Consider the following 23,951-nt stretch of genomic DNA (forward strand, 5'->3'; position numbering starts at 1 on the left):
ATCCAAAAATAGACTCTTTTAGTGCTTTATCATTGCCTAATTTGTTTATATTTTAATCGGTACTTCACTACCAATTTTGTGAGTCATTGTTATGTTATTGTGTTATTTGGATATAGTTTTGAGCTTTTCTCTCTAGGCCTTAAACAATGACAAAAAAACCCCAACTTGCTCTTTCTCTGAAATGTTACACTTTTAGACTAGGAATAATATACTATTCAGTGATCCTGCAAATAGGTATAAAAAACTCAGTATAAGCATCCTGTGATGATATAATTAAGTAAAATCAAATGTAATTGCAAGCAAATGAAAAAGAATCCCTCAGAATGGTATATTTTGTTACTGTTCTTCTGTTCTCAGGAATGACCATGGCAGACTCATCAATGCCCTTTAGATCAGCTCTAAACTTTGTCTGTTTTTTGGAAGAACTCCTTCATATATAAACATTAACTAGTTAATTTACTTGGTTATAGGAAGTGAGCAGGATGAAATCAGTCACATGTCAGATGTAATAGTTATAGTATAAAACTGAGATGCAACACATAAAAACTGCTGTAGAATTGAATGAGAGTTACATGCATGTTTGCCCAAAGAACACTTTATAGAATGCAAAACTCATTTCCATCACAATCAACAGACGTGCTGGAGACAATTTTGCATCTGTTCTGGCTCTTACTATTGTTTGTGCACTGGCAAACTTTCCCTTCATACCAGAATCTGTCAGAAATTTAGGATGCATGGCTAAGCTTAAAAAGGTCCTTGTGGTCATTAGAGTAGTAAACACCTATGAACCTATGAAAGAACATATTATTCCTTGTGTGAACATTTTGTTAATATTGGCTCAGTACAAACAAAATCATCCTGTCACCTTTTGATACCAAAAGTCCAATCAGTATCTCCTTATTTCATTTATAAACCAAGACATGCAAAACTAAAACCACATAGGCTGTTCTGTTACTGAGCAGCACCAAGTCCAGCTACCAAATTATTTTGAAGAAATGTATGCTTTAGGTCATTTGCCTCAGTAAGAGTAGGAGTAATCCAAAACTGGAAACCATTCTGCCCCATTAACTATCACTTACATCTACTGAGGAATAAATGCTAGCCATTCTGTAACATCTAATGAGACCCAGCAGAAAAACTGGCTACTTTACATGTTTACATACATCAGAGTCAGTATCAGGATACACAGAGCCAAATGCTGCCCATGGTAGACATGGACAAGTCAAGTCATATGATGGAGAATAGTAAATTTTATGTACATGGAAAAGTGCAACATATATATTATAGAAGAAATAGTGAAGCAATTGAATACTATCCTTCCCCAAAATGCAGGAAGTTTCTAAACTTCCCCAAATAATACAATCAATTTTTATTGACTTTTTATATTTTATATATTTGTTGCAGAGTATCACAGTAAGGCTGATGTTGTCAAATCAATTAACATTTGTTTTTTCTTCAATTTCTGACAGGGTGACTCCGGTGGACCCTTGATCTGTGTGAAGAACAACACTGCTTATATTTATGGTATCATCAGCTGGGGAGATGGCTGCGGCAGGAAAAACAAACCTGGGGTCTACACCCAGGTCACAAAATACATAGACTGGATTAGTAGCAAAGTATAAATCTTCAATGATTAGTTACCTGTTTTAATGCTGGAGGAATGTTGTGCTATGACCCTTCAGTTACATAATATATTTTTGTAGTAAAGTGATAGTATCTGCTAGTTGGAAACAATGGCACCACCCGTTCATGTTTTTTAAATGATGTTTATTCTGTGAATTGGATGAACTTTGTCAACAGACATATAATTCTTCCAATTATTGCAAGTTCTAAGTAACAAGTAACACATTGTGCTATGCATCTCCATTGATTTTCTTCTTGCAGAGTACATCTCTAGCACATTTCTGGGTTTATAAGCGAAAACAGAAGGTTTTGACTGAAGAATTAAGGTAGCAGAAAGATTTTTCTTCCTGCTGTAAAAAAATGCTGAGCTATTTCTAAAATGAACTGTACAGAGACATTCCTTTATTTAAATGTTTTGGTACTACATTAACACATTATACAAGCACTATAGAACACTCTGATATGCTGGCAATTCATCATAGCAGATTTATTAGCAAAGTTTGAACTCCTGTGCAAACTGTTTTCTGTTAACCTATTCAATATTTTTTCAGTAAACCCATTATGGATGCAAACAAGATCACAGAGACAAAAGTGTCATAGATATAGCTCCCAACCTCTTGACACAAAAATTTGGACAAACCCAAAAATAATGGGGGGACAAAGCACCAAAAATATAGGAACACATTTTAAATAGTGCTCTTATAAACTTAAAAAGTTGTAGAATAAAAGGTTTTGTGTTACCATGCATTTCCTGAAGGGTATGAAGTCTTATACTCAAATGTCTGTTATTATATAGTGAATTCAATCCTTACTGATTTGCCACAAAAATCCAGAAAACCACAAATTTTATAAGGAACAGACTAAACATATGAGGCAAAAATCCAGACAGTCTGCAAAAATCTGGACAGTTGAGAGGTATGGTCATAGATTCATTAACAATACTTATTGAGAATGGAAGAAATCATTCTAGGCTTTCTATTAGTGGATATCCAGAATTAGACTGACCAAATTTACATGAAATAAGACAACTACAAATTTTGTGAAAGTTATTCAAGTTGAAGATCCTCTGATGATCTAATCATACAATTAACTATATAAAATTCTTCTGTAATGTGATATTAAGATTAACAATAAATAAATGTTGTTGTGTAAGTCTTTATATCGCAAGACCATATTACATCTAAAATTTGTATCACGGATGTTGTAGAGCCTTTCAATCCCCATTATATTTTCATAAAGTAATTTTCATAGTTCAAATACTCTTTTGGCATATTTTCTTTTTTTTCCTCTGTATATCCTCTACCCTTGTGAGATCTACTGTTGTATACAAACAGACCTGGATATTGTATTCAAGTAATGGTGCAGCTAGATTTCTATATAATCCAAAAAGTATCTGAGGAGAAGAAAACCCCTTGTACCATTGCAGTAAATATAGAAACATGTGTAAAGAAACTATCAAAGACTATACTAATCTATCAATAAACATAAAACAATAGAAATATCTGTGAAGAATATATCAAAGAACATACAAGTATATCAAAGAAAGTGAAATATATATGGAAGAAGATATAACAATTCTTTAATTGTATTGAAATTAATCTAATGGACTATCCTGGTTAAACAACAGCAAATAAATAAATAAATAAAATAAATAATTGTAGCCATACAAAGAATACATTACACAAATACTTCTGGAACAACGTTTAATGTGTATTACTGGCTAAGAGACCTCATCAGTGACCATTATCAACTTTTTTTCCAAGAAGACCAGATTCACTAGACCAAATCATGCACCAAGGCTACTATTAAAAACCTTCATGTTTACTGCATATCTTATCTTTTCTACCATTTTCCAGCTTTGTATTGAAATAATTCCTACCCTTGGATTTTGTAGTTGGATCAGTGCGAACAGTGCTATTGTTCCTAGTTTATCTCTCATGAATTATAAAGAAAATGCCCAAATCATTATGAATGAATGGTCATGTAAACTTTTAAAAAACAAATTAAATCCCTCCTTAAAAATGCCAATGTACTGAGCACAAATTAAGCATACAAAGGCTAACTTCTTATCTTGTTCTTTTTCTTGCCAAATAAGTCTAGTTTGCTTCATTTGTACACTAACTATTGTATAGGCCTTATCAGACTTATATAAAGAGATAAGAGAAATATAGTGTAAATAGACAGAGTGCATTTCCTAATAACTGTATTTACATGTCCTCTCAAATCAAGATTATTATCTATTAAACAGATAAATCTTCATAAAACTCCCAGACTGAAATAACGGCATCTTTTAGTTTATATGGGTACTTGACATTTCTCTTCCTGAAATGCATGATACAGCATTTTTATTGTTTCCTGAAGGATACAACTTATCCATGTACATCTGTAGACTGATCCATATTTTTAGTCATAGAACCCACAATTTTAGTGTTGAAAGCAAAGTTATATTGATGGGAAGGATGGACTTGAAAATATGGAACAAAAATTATCCTAATGTGGATCCCTGTGGAGCACCTCTTACCAATGCTGTACTCTTTTGAAAGGGATTGCCAAGGCCTCCCCGTAGACTTTTGTGCCATTAGCCAGTTATCAATCCAAATAACCACAAAAGGAACCAAACCTCATTTCTGCATTCCTAAAATTATAGAGTTGTAAGGGACTGTGCCAAATGCCTTAGCCCATTTACAAAATAAAAAAGGGCATCAAATAGAATATTAGGATCAGCAACTTTTATCTCTTCTGAAAATAAATAAATGAAGTTTGTAATAGAGCATATCTCTCTAGTAGTACTTTATTGGATTACATTTCCACATTTTAGTTTCTTACAATGCATAAAGTTTGGTGGTTAAACTCAGAGGATTAAGGCTATGAGCTGTTACTACTCTACTTCCTGTAGTCCAGGGTTTGATACCTTTATCCCTCATTTCCCTACTGCAGGTCACGTAACCAGACAGTATGCTGGGGGTAATTGTGAAATTAGACTAGGCTGTTAAATTGTTCTCTGGACTGCATGCATAGGAACTATTTTAATTCAATACATTATTTCAGTGCATCCACAAATACCTTTACTAGTATACTGGCCAAACTAATTGGCCTAAAGTTATTGACATAAATCCTACATCCTTTATTGTATACCAGTTTTGACATAGCCATTCTTCAAGGTTAACCGAAACAAGTACTGTAGTGTAATATACAACAAATATTTAATACTTCATAAACAAATATCTGTTTAAATCATCAATCCCAGGAGCTCAGTGTTTTTTAATAATTTCACTTAGTGCTTCTTGGACGCAAATTACCTTTATCTTTGGGCACTTATCACTAATGTTCATACCTGCTGTACTTTCCATTCCTACTTCTTGACTGCTGACTTTAGTGAGGATTTGTACAAATATGTTCATAACTGCCTTGTTATCAGTTAGTACTTCACTGCCGTCCCTAAGTGAAGTATCAGACCGAGTTTCATGTCTATGTTCTCTACCATGTTTGTGAAAAGAGTTCATCTTATCACATGTAAACGTATCCAGATTAAGTGGCTTTGTAATCCAAAAGTCCCCATAGCACCTTCACTGCAAAGCCATCACCCCTCCTCTGAGGGGTTGTGGCAATGCATGTCCTGCTCCAGACTACCAAAACTACCAGAATGGGCATGTCGATCTTCCCTTGCCTATGCTATCATGTGCATGAGATTCTAATTGAACTTGGGTCACATGGGTCACAGTCAGAACTTTATCCTTCCATTTCACTGGTACTGGCCTTCCCCAGAAGATTGGCTAAACCAGTCTCAACTAATTCTGAGTGCTATGAAAAAATGGCTCATTGTAAATCCCATTTGCAGATAAAATCAAATATCTTAGCTGTATAAAATATGACACATCTCTCCTTAGAAGAATAAATATTCACAATAAAAACTTAGTATTATGCTAGGCTGTCTATACAGTGCCCAATACTATATTACATACACTAAGACTACTCCGGTATCCTGACTTTTTCACTCTTAGCTTTTCTAGAGAAATTAGTAGTACCACACTGAATAAACTTAAAAGACCCTGTCATAATACAGCAAAATTTATCCTGGGCTGCAGTTTTAGAACACATCACTATCATACCTCTCAAACTCTTGCAACAAGAAATCTGGAGAAAGCCATAAATAAAAGTAGGACAGAGGCTCCAAAATAGGGACAATTTTTAAATATTGCTCTTAGAAACTTAAAAAGTTGATAGAATAACAGGTTTTGCATTAGCATGAATTTTCTGAAGGGTATGGAGTCTGAAACTCAAATGTCTGTCATTATTTTCCAATTTCGATCTTTAATGATTTGCTACTAATTTGACAGAAAAAACACAATTTTATGAAAAATGGACCAAAATACAACACAAAAATCTGGACATTCTGCGAAATTCTGTGAGGTATGAGAATCACTATTACTTTTTGAAAACCTGGTTAAGGTTTGATTAGACTGTTGTTTAGTATGCATGACTTTCAAATTCCAATATATTTGATAAATACAAAATAAACTGCAAATCCAAGAAAGTTGCACCCCTTCTAGGAACTTAAGATTACTCCATAAGCTATGACCAATACAATAAACTATAAAAGTACTTTAACACAAAACTGAGCTCACAAAGCAATTTAGGAAATAACTAGGGATGAAAGTACTTCATAAAGTTGAATTTATTTCCTAAATTGCACTGTGATCTCCATTTGGTGGTTTCCTCCATAAGCTACCAGTAAATACAATGAAATCAAAATAATTCCTGTGAAGATGCTCTATACAAAAATTCAAGAGGTGGTTGTTGTACCAAACCCCTTTAAACTAACACTAACCTAGTTAAATGTACAACTATTCAGATATTTCAATGACTTTGTCATCTGCAACTAATATCCTCTTCCTCAGTGAAAACTTTACTCTTCTAGTTAGGTAGAAATGGTTCCCTGTATGAATACACACACACACACACACACACACACACACACACACACACACACACACACACACACACACACATTCCCTTTTTTTGGAATTTGATGCAGAGCTCTGCCATTTCCCGTTAGCATATGCTGAATGGGAAATGGTATAACACTATCTTTTGGTCTTGGGCATGGAATAATATGCCAAGATGGACATATTACTCCACACCCACACTATTTGGAATCTAGCCCATAGTTTATACTGGGTTCTCTTCTGTCCTGCTTAACACTTCTTTAGATATTATCTCTTTTATATCTTCACAGAAAGGTATACTATTTACTCTTTCTAAACTACTTAGCTACTTGTATACAGTCTCTGGAATATCTTGTTATTAAGCATAATCTCATTCAATGCATTTTTCTACCTTCCTAACCTTCTAGGGTACTTAGCTACCTGCATATAATTTTTTTAGTATCTTACCTGCAGTATACTGTTTCATCTACTATATCTTACAACCTTTCAAATGCAAAACACATTTTAATCTTGCTTTCTGAGCTTGTCTTTATAAGTCACTAAAGTATGTGCTGTACAATGTAAGGCAATCTGTGCAATCATATCAATGATATACTTATCTTGTCATAGTTATTTACATTTGTAAGATTTCTTCATGAGTTACTTAGATTTATGCAGTTTATAAGGGATTATGCATTTTTGTGTCATATCCTACTCAGATTTTTAAGATATATGCTGTTAACTCAGAACCATAACTCATATTGTAGTATAGTATTTTTACATAGGAATACATAAACTATTTAAACTATTGACACATTTGTATGGCTTGTTATGGTGTACAAAAATCTTAATTTATTAAGTTGGGGATTTTCTTCCTGGACCATCTTTGAAAATGGGCCTCAGTCGAGATGAACAATGCAGTAATCAAAACAAAAACATGTATAAATAGCAAAGTGCAGAATAGATTACACACTTCACTATTTGTGCTGTTATTACTTAGTAACAATGTATTTAAATATTAGTTTAGTTGTAATGAATTTTCCAAGGTCATTAATTATGTATTCCATCAGCATAGTGAAGCCTTGTACTCATAATGATCTGTAAGTAGGCCCAGTGCCAAAATTCAATCCCATTAGAGCATTGGTGACAGTAAAGTTTCAATCATTTAACACACACCAGTGTGCATTTTCATCTAAGAAGGAATCTAAACTTTTTTCTGTCATTGTGACTCCCCGGGCCTCTGCTGAAAACAGGCTCTGTGGAACCTAGTCGGACTTTCCCGGTCAACAAATGATAAATAAAAAATAAATAAATGATAGGCTCTGTTTTGCAGTCAGGAATGGAACAATAAGTCATGTCCCATTTTACAGACATTTAAAGTATCAGGTATCTTTTGAATGGTTTTGTTGAAACGCTATCACTTAATTGCATTAACAGTGAAAGTGTTAGTCATGGAATTCTGTGATATATGTATCTTCAGCAAAAGACAGGGGAAGGGAATTACACCTCTCAACTCCTCAACACAAGAAATCTGGACAAGGCTATAAATAAAAGTGAGGCAAAGGCCCAAAAATAGGGACGATTTTTAAATATTGCTCTTGCAAACTTAGAAAGTGATAGAATAATAGGTATTGCATTAGCATGAATTTTCTGAAGGGTATGAAGTCTGAAACTCAAATGTCGATCATCATTTTCTCACTTCAGTCTTTAATATTTTACCACTAATTAGCCAGAAAAACCACAACTTTATGAAAAACAGATCAAAGATATGATGAAAAAATCTAGATATTCTGTGAAAATCTGCACAGTTGAGAGGTATGAATGGAATCCAAAACTGAAGGCACATGGGATGAAATTGAGTACAGATACGGCTGTTGTTGTGTCTTTCGGCTTTTCCCGGTTAGGGGTCACCACAGCGGAACTTCGGTCCGCTAATGATTGGCAGTAGATTTTTACACGCCGAGTTGCCAGCCCTGACGCACAACCTTCAACGAAGGTACACCCATTCATGCATGTCTCCACACAGAAGATGCTCTAGCTGAGAATTGAACAGGACAACATCTTACTGTGAGGCAACAACGCTACTATAGCACCACCACCGCAGTTACAGATACGACTGTTGTAATTGACCTCTTCATTCAGACGTCCTTTCTCCTCAACCATCCCTGCCAGATACTTCAATCTGTTAACCTGTTCCATTGTATTCCTTTCTATTTCAGTTCTCAGCTTCTTATTTCCCCCATTTGCTGCCATTACAGATATGACTGTTGTAATGGCAGCAAATGGGGGAAATAAGAAGGTGAGAACTGAAATAGAAGGGAATACAAAGGAACAGGTTAACAGATTGAAGTATCTGGCAGGTATGGTTGAGGAGAAAGGAAGTCTGAATGAAGAGGTCAATGCTAGAATTAGAGAGGCTACAGCCAAATGGCATAGAGTATCAGGTGTATGATAGAAGAATGCCAAAGAAGCTGAAAAGTAAGGTGTACAAAACAGTGGTGCAACCAGTACAACCCACTACTGTATGGTACAGAAACCTGGGCAATAAAGGTAGAGCAGTTGAGGAAGCTAGATGTTGATGGAGATGAAGTGCATGAGATGGATTCTACGATGCACACTGTGGGACAGATGAAGAAATGAGGACATAAGTGCAGAAGCCATAGTAGCTCCAATTCCAGAAAAGGTCAAAGAGAACAGATTATGGCAGTTCAGGCACGTGTGGAGAAAAGCAGTAGATAATCTGGTGAAAAAGATTTGGGAAGGACAGGAAGATGGTAAGAAGAAATTAGGGCATCAAGCAAAGAGGTAGATGGATTTTGTAAGAGAAGATCTGCGACAGCCAGGCCTGAGTATTGAAGAAGGCAGGAGAGTGGCACTGAATTGAGAGAGATGGTGACAGATGACACAACACCCCAACCTGAAGTGGAAAATGGGAAAAGGGGGTTTGATGGTGATGATATTTTGACAACGGAGGAAAGGTGAGAGTGTCTGTTTTAAGACCTTTTCTTTTATGCAGCCTTAGATGTAGTATATTTGTAGACTGGAGGTATAGGACAGATGCCTCATATTGGGGGTTCAGATATGTAGAGCCCTCTGCAGGTGTGCTGATATGTAGTTCGTGAAACATTTGTCTATAATAACATTTTAAATTTGAGATAATTTCCACTGCTGTGGTTTATTATGTTTTGAGTCCCATTATATCAAGTTTGATATTATATTAGGAATACCTTGCAACCACCTTCTTACATTTTCATACAAGACATCTTTCTTTAGAAAAGATGGACAGCAATTAAACAACAACAAACAAACTACAGGACCCAAAATGGATCCCAATTATACTCCCATTGCAATATTAACCCAGCTACAACTGCAGCCTATAATCAGCCTTGTATTATCTAAACAATCTGAAATTCATGTATTTATATAAGCATCAATTTTAAATTCGCATAGGCTTCTATTCCACGTAGATTCAAAATAGAATCAAAAGGTTTTGAGAGTTTGTGTATATACTACTAGTGATATGATCACTAAATTTTAGTAAATTATCTTCTAAAGATCGCTCACATCCTAGCACAGGATCTTTCAAATATAACATCATATTGTATAATATTGGTGTTAATTGAATAATGTCATTGTTCTGTGTAATAACCAGTAATTCCAGCATAAAACATTTACAATCTCTCTCTCTCTCTATGTATATATATATATATATATATATATATATATATATATATATATATATATATATGGATTCCCTTCATAAACTCAACCATAAGATTGAAGTTTTGAATGTTTGAACATTTTGAATAGAGATCATGGTACAACGCGGAATAGGAAATTTGACGTTTTCCTCACTGTAGTGCGATCTCAGAGTTGGTATATTTATTTAGCAGGGGGTGTGGGAAGTGAATGTAAAAAATTTTTTTTGTTTTTAATTTTTTTATTACAATTTCAAAGTTTCAAAACTTCGATTTTATGGTCTTGAGCATTCGCAGTTCGAAGTTTTGAAACTTTGAGCTTGTAAAGTATGTACATATATACCGTACGTGTGTGTGTGTGTGTGTGTGTGTGTGTGTGTGTGTGTGTGTGTGTGTGTGTGTGTGTGTGTGTGTGTGTGTGTGTGTGTCAGAGTACTAGTACTTTAGTAATAAGGATTTCCTGAAAAGACTGCTGCTGGACATCTGAATGATTAGATCATTAGCATACAAAATACCTTAAAAATAAATGTTGTACAATCGGATGATGTTAATGAATATGATAGAAATGAAGTAAAAAAGAACTGATAAAATAACCAAAAACAAAAACAAAAAAAAGTAGTAAAATGGTGCAGATTTTACAAATTGGCTTGCAGGAAAATAATTTGAGAAGAACGCAGAGGATGTAGAACTGGCTGAGACAGAGAAGAAGAAATTAAGAAGAGGTATATGAGGACAGTGAAGAAGATGGGGAGGGATCAAGAGATTAAACAGAGCATATGACTGGTAGAGTTAGGTGATACACTCCGTTTTAGATGGGAGCATTTTGTTTGACATTGCAGGTGGCTGATAAGATCCTTTTTGATCTTTGTAGGATTGGGGTTTTCTTCAATGTGAGACAGGAGGGACTACTTTAGTGAGGGGAAAAAGTATAGATAAGGCATATTTTGGTAGACTGAAGGCACTGGAGAGAGAGAGAGAGAAGGTGCAACTTGTGATTCGTGACTTGTGTTGTGTTTTTTTTTTTCCATGGAGTTTGGCAGAGAGCAGAGGAAATGTTTCAAAGCAAAGTAATTTAAAGAGTCTAGCCCCAAGTGGTAGGTAGTCTTTTTGTTTACTGTGGCGCTATTTTACTTTTTTAAGAGTGAAGTACTGGTGTTCTTTGGAAGGGTGTTAATGATTAAATGAAAAATAGAATTAGAGATGGGTTGAAGGGTAGTGGTGCTTTGTTTGGATACTGACGTGATAATGGCAAGGGCATGTTTTAGTTGGACTACCAGTACGTCTTTACTAATTGCTGTCCTGGAAATAATGGAGAAGAAAGGAAATCTTTTTTTTTTTTTTTTTTTTATTAACCAGAAAAATATTTTTGTTCTGTTTTTTTTTTTCTAGGTGGTAGTGGAACTTTAATGATTGTTTAAGCCAGATGTCAAGATACGTGAAGAAATCTGTTCTTTCAATGAAGGAGTTGTTTAAGTCAAAACATTTTGTATAGTCTACGAGTGTGTGTCATGTACTGAAAAAGACTGTTTTGGTTTTAGAGGATTTTTGGAGAAGATTGTATTGCATTAACCAATTACAAAGTTGATGCAGGTCTGCCTGGAGTTGTGATTGGATGATAAAGTGGGATGGACTGGATCTGTAGATGACCATATCATACAGAGGCATAGAAAGAGTTGTGCAAGGTCCACAGGTCATTTATTAATGAAAATTGAGAAGAGTGGGGAAGTATGGAGCTTTGAGGGACCTCTTTAAGAAGGTTGGTTGTGTCAAAGAGATCATTTTTAAGTTTGACTTAGAAATGTCCATCTTCCAAAAAGTTTTTGAATCACGGTATGGAATCAGCACTAATCCTAAAATATATAAGTGTATTCATGGGGAGAGGGTGGTCAATCAGATTTAAGGCTTTTGTGAGATCAGTAAAAGAGCACCAGTGCTATCACGTTTGCCAGTGTTTAGGAGGATGTCATCTGTTATAGTACCTCATAAGCATGGTATGAATATATTTGATTCTGCAATACTAATATGTATAACGTATTACAGTTAAAATCATCACTATAAGCATTTAGTGTTATTATAGCAGTATGTTATTAAGCTGTGCTACTACAGAAATGTATGTTTATTAGAACCACTGTAGAAATTAAGATTTATGATAGCAGTATTTTATTAAAACCATGTCTGCACTTAGTTTCATAAAGATTAAGAAGGCAAGGGAACTGAATACATAATGCACTGAGGGCATTTATATGAGCTACGCTAAAGGGAACATGGCCTTGAAAAGTAGTAAACTTCTGTGCACATATAACAAAAGACTACTTTCTCTCCAGTGAATAGTATGCAAAAATGCAAAGTACATACTGAACTATAGGGTAAATATGCAAATTGATAATGAAATGCTTTCAGATTTGTTTTCCAGCAGCTTGACATGTGAGAAAATAAAGTAATATTTAATTGTGCAGTGTCAAAATAAATCAGTAGATATAAACTATAAACAAGATGAGAATTCTATTACATGAACTGACTCCCTATTCGGGATATAGATGTTTGTGCACATCTGTGCCTAATTGAAGCTCTTTGCCTGACTGCAACACTTATCAGATGCTCTGAGCAATTTCCAGTTGTAGCTTGAGTGGGACCCAGTTATCATTAGATAAAGAGAGAGAGAAAGAGATGTAATTCAGCAATACAAGGTCAAATGACATAAAACCAGACAGATCTCTTCCCTGAGCCTGAACAGTCATAGCAGTGCCACACATAATTCATAACAGTGAGAAATTGGAATTTCCCAGACCCACAATGGGTAGACCACATACAGTAAATTATAGGGTATCTGTGAGAGTAAAATATACACTCAAAAAGATATCCTCTATGAATATGAAATGTAAATCCAGGAGTAAGGTTACAGTCAAAGGCAGAAATACAGTATTATATCTAATGCACAGAAGTTGAGAGGTTATGTTTCTGGCTCTCTCAGGGAGCATAAAGTTCATGTCAAGAATATGATGAGAGGTGCATGGGGGTAATGAGGAAAGGAAGAGATAGAAGGAGGAATAAGCAAGAAACCAGGCCAAATAAGGCGGTGCCTAATTAGAAGGAAGTAAGTAGAAGATAACAGTAGAGTTGGCAAGACCCCTAACTGGGCAGACAGAGAAGGAATCAGCAGAAATTAAGGGAAAGGGGAGAAAATGGAAGATGTAAAGAAGAGGCAGAGAAATAATAAAAGTAGCTGGGCAATTTTGTTAGTAGGATGCTCAGAAGCAGGTGCCAGGAAGAAGCTAGGGAATGCTAGAGTGTGGCACCACTATTGCTCCAGGAGGGGGAGAAAATAATTTATTTAACAAAGGGGAGGGGAAAAGGAGGGAATAGTGGGGTGTGCACCTTTGTACATAGAATGCTGGAGTTCTCAGATCCTGTTAATAGGGATGTATCAACAGGTACCAAAGATAGAAAACTAACATTATATTTAAACATCATTATTAAATTATCATTTAAGACATAAATACACATACATTAATAGAAAAGAAAACAAGCCATATTATAATTTTTCCATTTATGTACATTATACATTACATATGCTTTCTTTCTTTATAACAAATATATTTAAAGTCAAATATTACATAAATTGCTCAATTCCTGCCTTCTCTTAAACCTCACTCCTCCTCCTGAATATTATTCTGCACGTATTATTCCCAAAAATTCAATTTATTTCTATATAATTTGCTCCTTCCCTTTTCCAAATATTCCCTCCTACAGCTTTTTAGCACTTTTCAAATACAGTTTGTTTAAATTTTGATTTCCATTTTTTAGTAATTATTTTTTTGTTAGACAGCAAAAGTTGATGAACAGTGGTGTAGTGGTTTGTGTTGCTGCCTCACAGCAAGAGATTCTTGTTTGATTCTCAGCTGAAGGGGCTTCTGTGTGGAGTCTGCATGTCCTCCCTGCATTCATGTAGGTTTCTTCTCGGTTCTCCAGTTTCCTCCCATATTACAAAGACATGCATCTAGAGCATTTCTCCTTGGGCCTTTGCTGAAAAATGGCTCATTCCAAGGTGGACTTTCCCAAAAAGCAAATATTAAATAAATAAAATTAAACTTAAGACCTTACTATGTCTAGGCGTAATTCAGATTGAAGTCAGACTTTCCTGGTAAACAAATGTTAAATAAATAAAATTAAACTTAGTAAGACCTTACTATGTCTAGGCAATTCAGATCCAAGTCAGACTTTCCTGGTAAATAAATAAAATTAAACTTAATAAGACCTTACTATGTCTAGGCAATTTAGATCCTGTGTCCCAGCTCAAATGAGTTATTTTCTAAGTTGAAGCCATTTGCTCCTACTATATTTCTAACAGAGTATCCTGAAGGGAAATTTTAAAATCTGCAGACTTATTACACTCCAAAAAATATATATTGCTTCCACATCACACGTCCATTTGTCATCTTCATGAAGAAATATTCTTTGAAGTCTACTTAGAGTATAAAAATACCTATACAATCACTTTCAAGCATAAATTCTAAATCTTCTGGACTTTGTTGCATACTTGGGAGCCATACATATGTTCTGTCATTGTTACCTTGTAAATTGCATTCCCAGGCTCTGTTTCCATTTTTTCTAACCTCCTGTTAGTAATTCTTATAGTTATCATGCAGTATTTTGTATTTCTTGCTAATCCCCTTTTTAACAGCAGCTTCAATTTTAGATTCAACTTAAAACTCTTCCAGATTAGGGCTTTCACTTAGGACTCCTCCCATCCCTTTACTTTCTATATACTCTGATATCAATCCCTGGCAGGGAAGGCAGTCTCTAACCTGAAGCCCAAACTTCTTCTTGGTCTTATCCCATTCTGTACCCTTTCCCAGTTATTTGATGCCATTACTTTGGTTCCTTTGCCATTTTTCTCCAGTATATTCCAGCCCCCCTCTTGCCAATTTTCTGTACCCCTACTTGCAATCATCCTTACTGGTGAAATGTCCTTTCTCCATTCCTGTGTTGGTAGGTTCTTAGAATACTTGCACAACTTTATGAATATAATATTCTGTATGGTAGTTATTATTCTCCTTAAGGATCTGCATGCAAAATATCACTTTCTTCTTATTCTTTATACTCCGTTCCCCCCAGTTAATCATCATCCCTTTCTACTTTGAATTATAAACTTCCACTTATATTGTGTATATGAGCCTTGTGTAGATCTAAATATCCTTTAAAATCAGGTAATTCTAAACAACCTTGTTTTATAGGGAGGATCACCTTAACCCGCTTAACTCTTGCCTTCTTTCTCTCCCAGATAAAGTCCTTCAACTCTTTATTAATTACTGTCCACGATATGCCTGACCTGTATATAAAACTAAAGGGAACAAAAACATTTTCATTGCTTGTATCTTACTATCCATACCCTTAAACAAGAGCTACCAGTTTCTCACTTTTTGTATTGTCTTTTGTTTAGTTTCTTCCCACATTTCCTTAGCTGTCACAACAGAAGCACTTTTAATCCATAGTCCTAAATTCTTCATCTTATCCTGTCCCCCTAAATATGGGTATTGCTGAGCCAGTTTATGTGGTAGTACCTAATTTCCACCTATAGCCTTTGTTTTATCTTCACTGTATATCTTGAAAGGACTTGAACTGTCTCAAAATGTTCCACAATACAGAGATGTCCTTTTCTGAATTTATTAGGTATAACATAATGTTATCTGATTACCATATCAATTATATCCTTGAATTTATCAGTCCCTTATTTTCTTTACCAGTGGCTTTAAACATAAAGCAAATAGCAAAGGGAAAAAAGGACACCCCTGGCGTGTTCCTCTGTTTAAACATAACTTGTTGGAGAGGAACCCTTCCACTTTAATTCTTGCTCCAATTCTTCATATATAGCTTAATTAATCTTGCTATTTTATCAGAAAATACAAATGCTTCCATTGCTCAACTCATATAAAAAAAACAGTTTACTGTGCCGAATACTACCTCTTCCTCAAACTCCACCAACAGCCATATTTTTCTAAATTCTGCTTCCCTCTGGATCATCATTGTTGTTTTAGTGTTGTCAAATGTCTGCCTCTCAGCCACAAAAATCACATTCATAGGTTCATAGGTAGGTACTAGGCTATGGGCTCTAGGGCCTATATAAGCCTAGCCAAAAAGGTACCTTGGTTTTTGCCACCTAAGAAAATTATTTTCCTGTGCCCCTGTCGAGCAGAGCCACAGACAGCAATATCTGTCAGTTTTGTCAACATCTTTGTCATTCTTTTAGCTAGTATAGACATAAACACTTTATAGTTATGGTTTAAAATTAAAATGGGTTTTAATGAAGGGGTCTCATCAGTCTTTACCCTCTTTGGGTAATACAGCCATTTCAGCTTTCTTTCATGATGCTAAAGTTTCCCTTTCTTTTAAAATACTATTAAAATCTTCCAAATCCTTACCTCTGTCTTCTCTCCTAACTTCCAAACTTCCACAGATTGATTATATGTCAGTATTTTGATGTAATTTCCTCATGTCTTAATTATTAGCTGTTGAGCCTCATCTTCCTCTAATCATGGCATAATTAAGTCTTCCATAAATATTTCCATTTGTGGTCTTTATTGATTTCCACATTCCTCAGCTTAAGACAATTTTTCATAAAATTTCCCCAAAATCTCTATAGGATCTTTGGTTATTTTTCTTGTCATAGGCTACCTAAGTTTAAGACTGGGAATGAGGAGAACTGTTCAGAAGCTTGGATCCTGACCACAGCTAACTTAGCAAAACTTAGCAGAAATAAATAAAGTCCTCTTTACACAGGAAAAAAAAAAACAGTTCACTTAAGGGTTTAAGCAGATCTTTGTTCAAGAATGACTCCCTATGTCTGGTGACAGCCCTTTCTTCTTTCTGTTGCCTAAATCATTGTAATAAAAGTGTTGATCTTTGGAGTCATTATTAAAAATAGTTAATGTGTACCAATAACACTTTGTTTTACCACTCCCATGCCTGATAAAAAGTATATATATATATATATATATATATATTTAGAAGGCTTGTGAGGAAATTATTACTCTATTTTTGTTTTACTTGGATCGCTTGTCTATGTACTTAATAAAGGATTTTCAACTGGAAACGGACTGCCTGCCTTACTTGGATTACTTTCAAATACTTAGTAATGCTGTACAATTATATATTTTCTATTATCATTTTTTGTTTTGTTTTGACTTAAGACGAGTTTAAGTTCACTACTTCTACTACTGTTGTCTGATCTGATTAATATACAGTGATTAACTAGAAATATATGGACTGAAAATCTTCCACACAGAGAAGTTTCTTACACTGTTTTGTTTTTGGACCCACTACACTTGTTTAGTGGGTTGTTTTGAGACTTTGGGGATACCACGGCGATTACTTGTTTTTTATTAAAAATAATTTCTTACCAACAATCTTTCTATACTCATTCATGTTATCCAAATACTCCTTTATATTCTCTTTTGTAACCATATCTTTTTCTCTTTCTTTTATATCTACCATATTTTTAAATTCCATTTTCATTTTATTTTATTTTATTTCACTCCCTTGCTGTCCTTTCATTAGAAAATCTGTTGTTTCTAATAACTAACAAATAATTTCCACTATCCATTCCTTAAATTCCTCTGTTTAAGGGATAGGTTTTAAAGTTTCTTCATGTGAAGGCAGTCAACAATGAGGAAAAACATATAGCAGCTTACAGATGCATGAAGGAATCTGTAAAAGTAAATTTTACTCAGAACAGAATGTACAGAATTCCCCTGGCCCATTGCCTTCAGTTGCAGACTTCTTGACTGTCACTGAGACCATATGCTAATGGAAAAAGCTAATATATTTGCAGATGCAAGTAACAGTATTCTTCATGGCTTTCATCATTTTGTTTTATTTTCAAAGCCTAAAAACTTGTTTATAGCTTAAGCCAGTGATATTAATCTAGACATCCACCCTTATAAAACAAAAGAATTTATTATCTTAATTCTACTTATAATATAAACAGTACACTTTTGCAACTCCCAGCTCAGCAGTCCACAATCACAAATTTATATTAACTTAAACTTGTTTCTGTTTAGCCTTTCTTCTCTTGTTATACTACAAAGCCTGCATGTCGTACCACTAAAAATATTTTTGTTTGCTTTAATATTTTAACACATACATCGGCCAAGTAAAAGACTCCCCCCACATTTAAAATATCCCTGACTGCACACTATACAAAACTGCTTTACTATGGGCCAGATTCTATAAAGTTCATGGAAGCTATTTGCCGACAGCTCAGCACGCAGTAAGAATACTTCAACTCACCTGGTGCAGACATGATTTCAGAAGACACACTGAAGACAGAACAAGTACTTAAGTATTCAGAGTAGGATAATTAGGGATTTTGTGCATGTTGGTCTGATTCAAAAACACATCATGCCCATACAATGCAACTCAAATGTGACTAATGGCCATGACAACTTTGGTTTTGAATCATTGATGCATGCTTTATGGAATTCAAGCAAATAATACAGATTACATTGAAACTCATAGCAAAATATCAAAAAATATAAAAATACAGCCTGTTGTGAATATAATGCAACAGACTGCAGAGATACAAACCATAAATGAGGGAGTGGCTGTGTGCCTTAGAAGGCAGCCAACTAGTCAGAGCAAGGCTGCAACTACACCACTTGTCAGACCAGCAAATAATTGACAGATACCATCTGGACAAGCCACTGGTGTAGGCTGTCTGCAACATGTGGCCTGGGTGTACTTGCATTTGAGACATTCCAGAGACACAGGAGATGGTGTAGTTGTATCAAAGACTGCTGTCAGTTGTATCCTGGCAAAATTCCTGGAAGCAATGTGCAGCAAGATGGATGACTACATGCACTTTCCATCTACCCCATGGAGTGGAAAACTGTAATGCACCAGTTCTATAACAATGCAAACTTCCTACATGTACTCAGTGTAATAGATTGTGCACACATACCTATCAAGCCACCAGTAAACCTTGAAACAGACCAACACATTAAATAGAAAGGGGTGGCCATCCAACTGCCACGTTGTGCGTGCAGCAGTTGGCAGCATAACAAACATCATGGTAACACACCCTAGAAGTGCCCATGATGCTGCCATTTGGAAGAAAAGTGGACTAGGGGCTGCATTCCAGCATGGTGAAATACCTGAGGGACTGCTGGTGGGTAAGTACAGGAACACAGCTAGGATAGAAGTTAAGGATACCCATCATAACAATATCCATTCTGGCCAAAAGTATTTTTATTCCCCATAACAGGTGACTGTGGTAATTTACTTCAGCCATGGCTAAAAACCCTTTACTTTGACCCATCCAACCCTGCAGAGGAGGTCTACAATGCAGCAACACAACAACCAGAAACACCATAGAGCATGTGTTTGGAATATTGAAAGCTAGGTTCAGATATCTGGACACATTGGGGGTGCACTGCAGTACACACCTGAAAAAGCAGCACAGGTGATAACAGTGTGTGCCATGTTGCACAACATGCTAACCAGAGCACATGGCAGTCTTCCAGCTATAGGTATGGGTGAACTACCCCAAGATCCCCAAATGTCTGAAGATGACATCCCATAGGAAGTGGAGGAGGAGCAGGAGGACATAGGGGACAGAAGGCAATGTAGGGTATGACCACAGGTTCAGTATTAGGCAACACAGCAGTGTCAGACCCAAATCTTTGAGTCATGATGACAAGTCACATGTACATAAGTACACAGATTAAACATTGATGTTCAGGTGTTTCTCCACCACAGCAGCACAGATTACATCTAATGGCAAGTACCCACTAGATATATACACTGTGCATCATTCATAGCACCATAATCATAACATATTGCAACATGAACATATGCAAATGTGTCACAACAGGGATCATAAACTCAGGGCACAACTGATACAGGTATGCATACACAATCTGATTGTTGTATCACTGTATGGAAAACAAGGGACTCACATCAGTGCTACACATACATATCTCTACAATATAATAACATAAAAAGAGAAATCATACAGGACATAATGCAGAAATTTTGATTTCAGAAAACACATATCACAGTACAGTTGTATTTCAGTAATATGAGCCAACTATGTGCAGTACACTAGTGGACACGTTAACACCGTCTAGGGTAACTTCACTGATGTCGCACACCATGGTCCACTCTGCCCCAACCATGTACAGACAAATGTTGCCTTGGTTAGTCCACAAAGGAGATGGGTGGGGTCAAGGGAGCCCGCAGGATTTTTTGCAGGGGGGTGCAAACCCAGAGCCCCACCCACATAGCTCACCCCGCCCCCTTCCAACACAGCCCCACCCAAGTCCACCCACCCAAGCCCCGCCCACACCACCATTCCAGTGTTTCATTACTTGGCTATTTCTCCCCATTTACTGTAGACACTGTTCAAATCTGTGTGCATACTGTTGTATGCTTTAGTTCTACAATGATTACAGGCAGTTGGATTTAATTTACAACTTTTATTTCAAACATTATAGCCCAAACACCGAGACATTTACTAAACCTAAACAAAGCAATAGTCTTACAATGAAAACAGACTTGGCATTAGAGTTTCTCTACTTTTGAAACTGTCAATGAAACAGCATTGAAACCCACATTCAAAGAAAATGCATCTGGCCAGTGGCAGGTTATTTACCTTTGAACTGTTTTCAAGCAATAGGTTCCTTGCACACCGTTAGGGTCATGCAAAAGTTATTTGATTTACCTGATTGTATTAATTATAATATATAATTGAATTCTATATCTTGTATTATACAGCAACACTTGTTTGAGTGTCTCTGCCGAAGTAAAAGTAATCTGAATAATTCCACATTAAAGATATCTGAAACTAATGAAGATGTTGCTAGAAAACTGTATATTTCAGTGTTTCATCTACAAATTCAGTGCCTGCTGCCGTCAAAGAATAAATTGCCTATGTTAAATTAAAAAAATGGTAAGCTGGTATATTGCAATAGAAAATGGATGACAAGCTGAAAAACAGGTTAATAGTTATTAGGCATCTCATCCAAAGGAGGACATCCTGAGGACTGCAGCATACAAATGTATATGCTGTAGGAATAGAACCTCAAGCCTTTACATTAAGATGCAAGTATTCTACTTGTGGTGCTACTAACATAGCTTTAAAGCTTTATACCACAATAGAGATATCAATTGCTAAACAAAACAGTTGCACATAGTAAACAGACTTGGCATGAGCAGCAGTGAACTTAGCTTCCCTTAAAACTCAGTTCCTTGAAAATGCACTTGAAAATTCTACCTGCTAACTCTAGCTTGGGCATTTCACTTTCTCTCTCTCACAAACATACCACACCTCAAGACCTCAACCTTAGTGCAAGAAATCTTGACAAAGCCTAAAATAAATAGGGACAGACTATAAATATGGCCCTCAGAAACTTAGAAAATTGCAAGAGTAGCAGGATTTGTGTTAGTATGCATTTTTCTAAATGACATGACATCTAAAACTGAAATCTCATTTAGCAACTTCAATCCTTTTAGGAGGAATATGGGGCAAAAATCTGGACAGCTGAGGGGTATGCTACCCTCTTATACACACACCAAATAATTCTGGCCAGACTTTAATTAGTTCTGGGAAGGTTGCACTGAATGGCACCGTGCTTGATCTGAAGTGGGTGAAATCCTGGTAGCCAGTGATAACTGATCTGCAGCTCAGCAATGTGGAGCATTAAAGCATTTTTAGCAGAGCATTGTTTCATCACTACCTATTGTGTTTGCACATAAGCTGTAGTCATTTCAAACATTTGCCTTTTTTGATTATTACAGAGTACATTTACCCACCAGAGCTATTGTGTTTTGACTTCAGTGTGGAGATAGTTGTTGCAGGGCTTGGCTTTTAAGTAAGGTAGCAATGCTTATTTACCATATACCATTAAAGCCACCCAACTACAAGTGTACTAACACAGAGACGCTGCTATAAGACACTGGTCTCCAATAAAATGTAATGAGCTTTTGAAAATACTGTAATCCTGTCCTTTTATTACAAATACTGTCATATGCATTTCAATACCCAAGGCTTATACATTATCTAGTCATGTAAATATTCTTTGCATGGCAACAACGAAAAGGCTTTCAATGCTGGTAATTCTTTAACAATATGCTTACTAAAGCTTACTTGCATCTTACAATCTCCGACAAGCTTACCTGATGTTCATTAAACCATGGCTACTTAAACAGAGCAACAGGGCACTGTGACAGCATGCAGTTCCTGAATAAAAAGAAGCATAAATCAACAGTATAAACATCTGATAGAAAACCAGAACATTTTGCAAAATCAAGGACAGATGAAAAGCCATGGTCGTATTTGTGATCTACCTTGGATGGGGGAATACTCTGCACACTTACACTGCATAACTGCTCCTTGCCTTCCTTGGACACATCCAGAGCCACTACAATGGGGGATGGGGTGCAATAAGTATGTCATAATTTGAAATGTCTCTGGCTGACAGTGATGGCTCTGACACTCATACCTCTCAACTTCAGAGCAAGAAATCTGGACAAAGCCATACATAGAACTAGAAGTGGGACACAGTCCCAAAAATAAGGCCAATTTTTAAATATTGCTCTTATTAACTTAAACAGAACAGGTAGATCTTACATTAGTACAAATTTTCTGAAGGGTATAAAATATGAAACTCAAATGTCTGCCATTATTTTCTAACTTCAATCTTTAATGACTTGCCACTAATTTGCCAGAAAAGCACAATTTTATGAAAAACAGACCAAAATGTGATGCAAAAATACCTGTCAAAAAGAGGGACACCTTTTTAATATTAACAGTTAACATGCAGCTAACAAAATAAGAGCATCCACATGCATTTCTGAAATAAAGGTAATCTATAACTGATCATTACAGTTATATATAATTGTCATTTTGGGAGGAGGGATTATTAGGGAGAGCAACATTTTGAGCCAGAATTGGGGACAATTGAGATGTTTGGATATTCCTAATCTACAAAGTGATTTGCACGTACCTCTCAACCTCTTAATGCAGGAAATCTGAACAAGGCCAAATATATTGCGGAACATACAAACACTACTAAAAATTGCTCTTTATAAAACTTACAGTCTTGCATTAGCATGCATTTTCTGAAGGTTATGACATCTGAAACTCAATGTCTGTCATTTAATGGCTTCATTCCTAAATGATTTGCTAGAAAATCACAAATTTTATGAGGAACAAACCAAAAATAAGCAGCAAATATCTACCATTCTGCAAAGATATGGACAACTGAGAGGTATAGTTCAACCGGGGCTGTATGAGTTTGCTACCCCCCCCCTCACAAAATCATGGTCAAATGGAGCCTCTCCCTGCAGCCATTCCAATGTCCCATTCCTTGGTTATGTTGCCCCATTTACCATAAACACTAATGTGCATACTGCTTTACTTCTGCGATGATTTAGGATTTCATTTGAGCGTTTTATTTTGCATTTTACAGCACAAACCCTAATACATATCTATTAAAGCAATGCAGTTTCACAATGAAACTAGATTAACATTAAAACTTCTCTGCCCTTTAAACTCACATGCATTGAAACAGCACTGAAAACCACTTTCACAGAAAATACATTTTGCCAATGGCAAATATTAACTCTGGGCTGTCTTCAAAATCATAGGCCCCTCGAACACAACATAAACATGCTCTTTAATACACCTTCCTGACTGTATTACATTATA

At 35.8% G+C, this 23,951-nt stretch overlaps 1 protein-coding gene across 1 annotated transcript in view; it reads left to right on the top strand.

Annotated features, from left to right (window-relative positions):
* HGFAC (HGF activator) overlaps positions 1-2,337 on the top strand; it is a 1,210,481-nt gene extending 1,208,144 nt beyond the window's left edge. The window contains exon 14 of the mRNA XM_044072728.1: positions 1,470-2,337. Coding sequence (XP_043928663.1) covers positions 1,470-1,622 — 153 coding nt within the window. The 3' untranslated portion in view covers positions 1,623-2,337. The remainder of the gene's footprint in view (positions 1-1,469) is intronic.
* Positions 2,338-23,951: the final 21,614 nt, after the last annotated feature.

This window comes from Protopterus annectens, chromosome 5.part0 (genome assembly GCF_019279795.1).
Source record: "Protopterus annectens isolate FY-2018-M chromosome 5.part0, PAN1.0, whole genome shotgun sequence".
NCBI classification, from domain to species: domain Eukaryota; kingdom Metazoa; phylum Chordata; order Ceratodontiformes; family Protopteridae; genus Protopterus; species Protopterus annectens.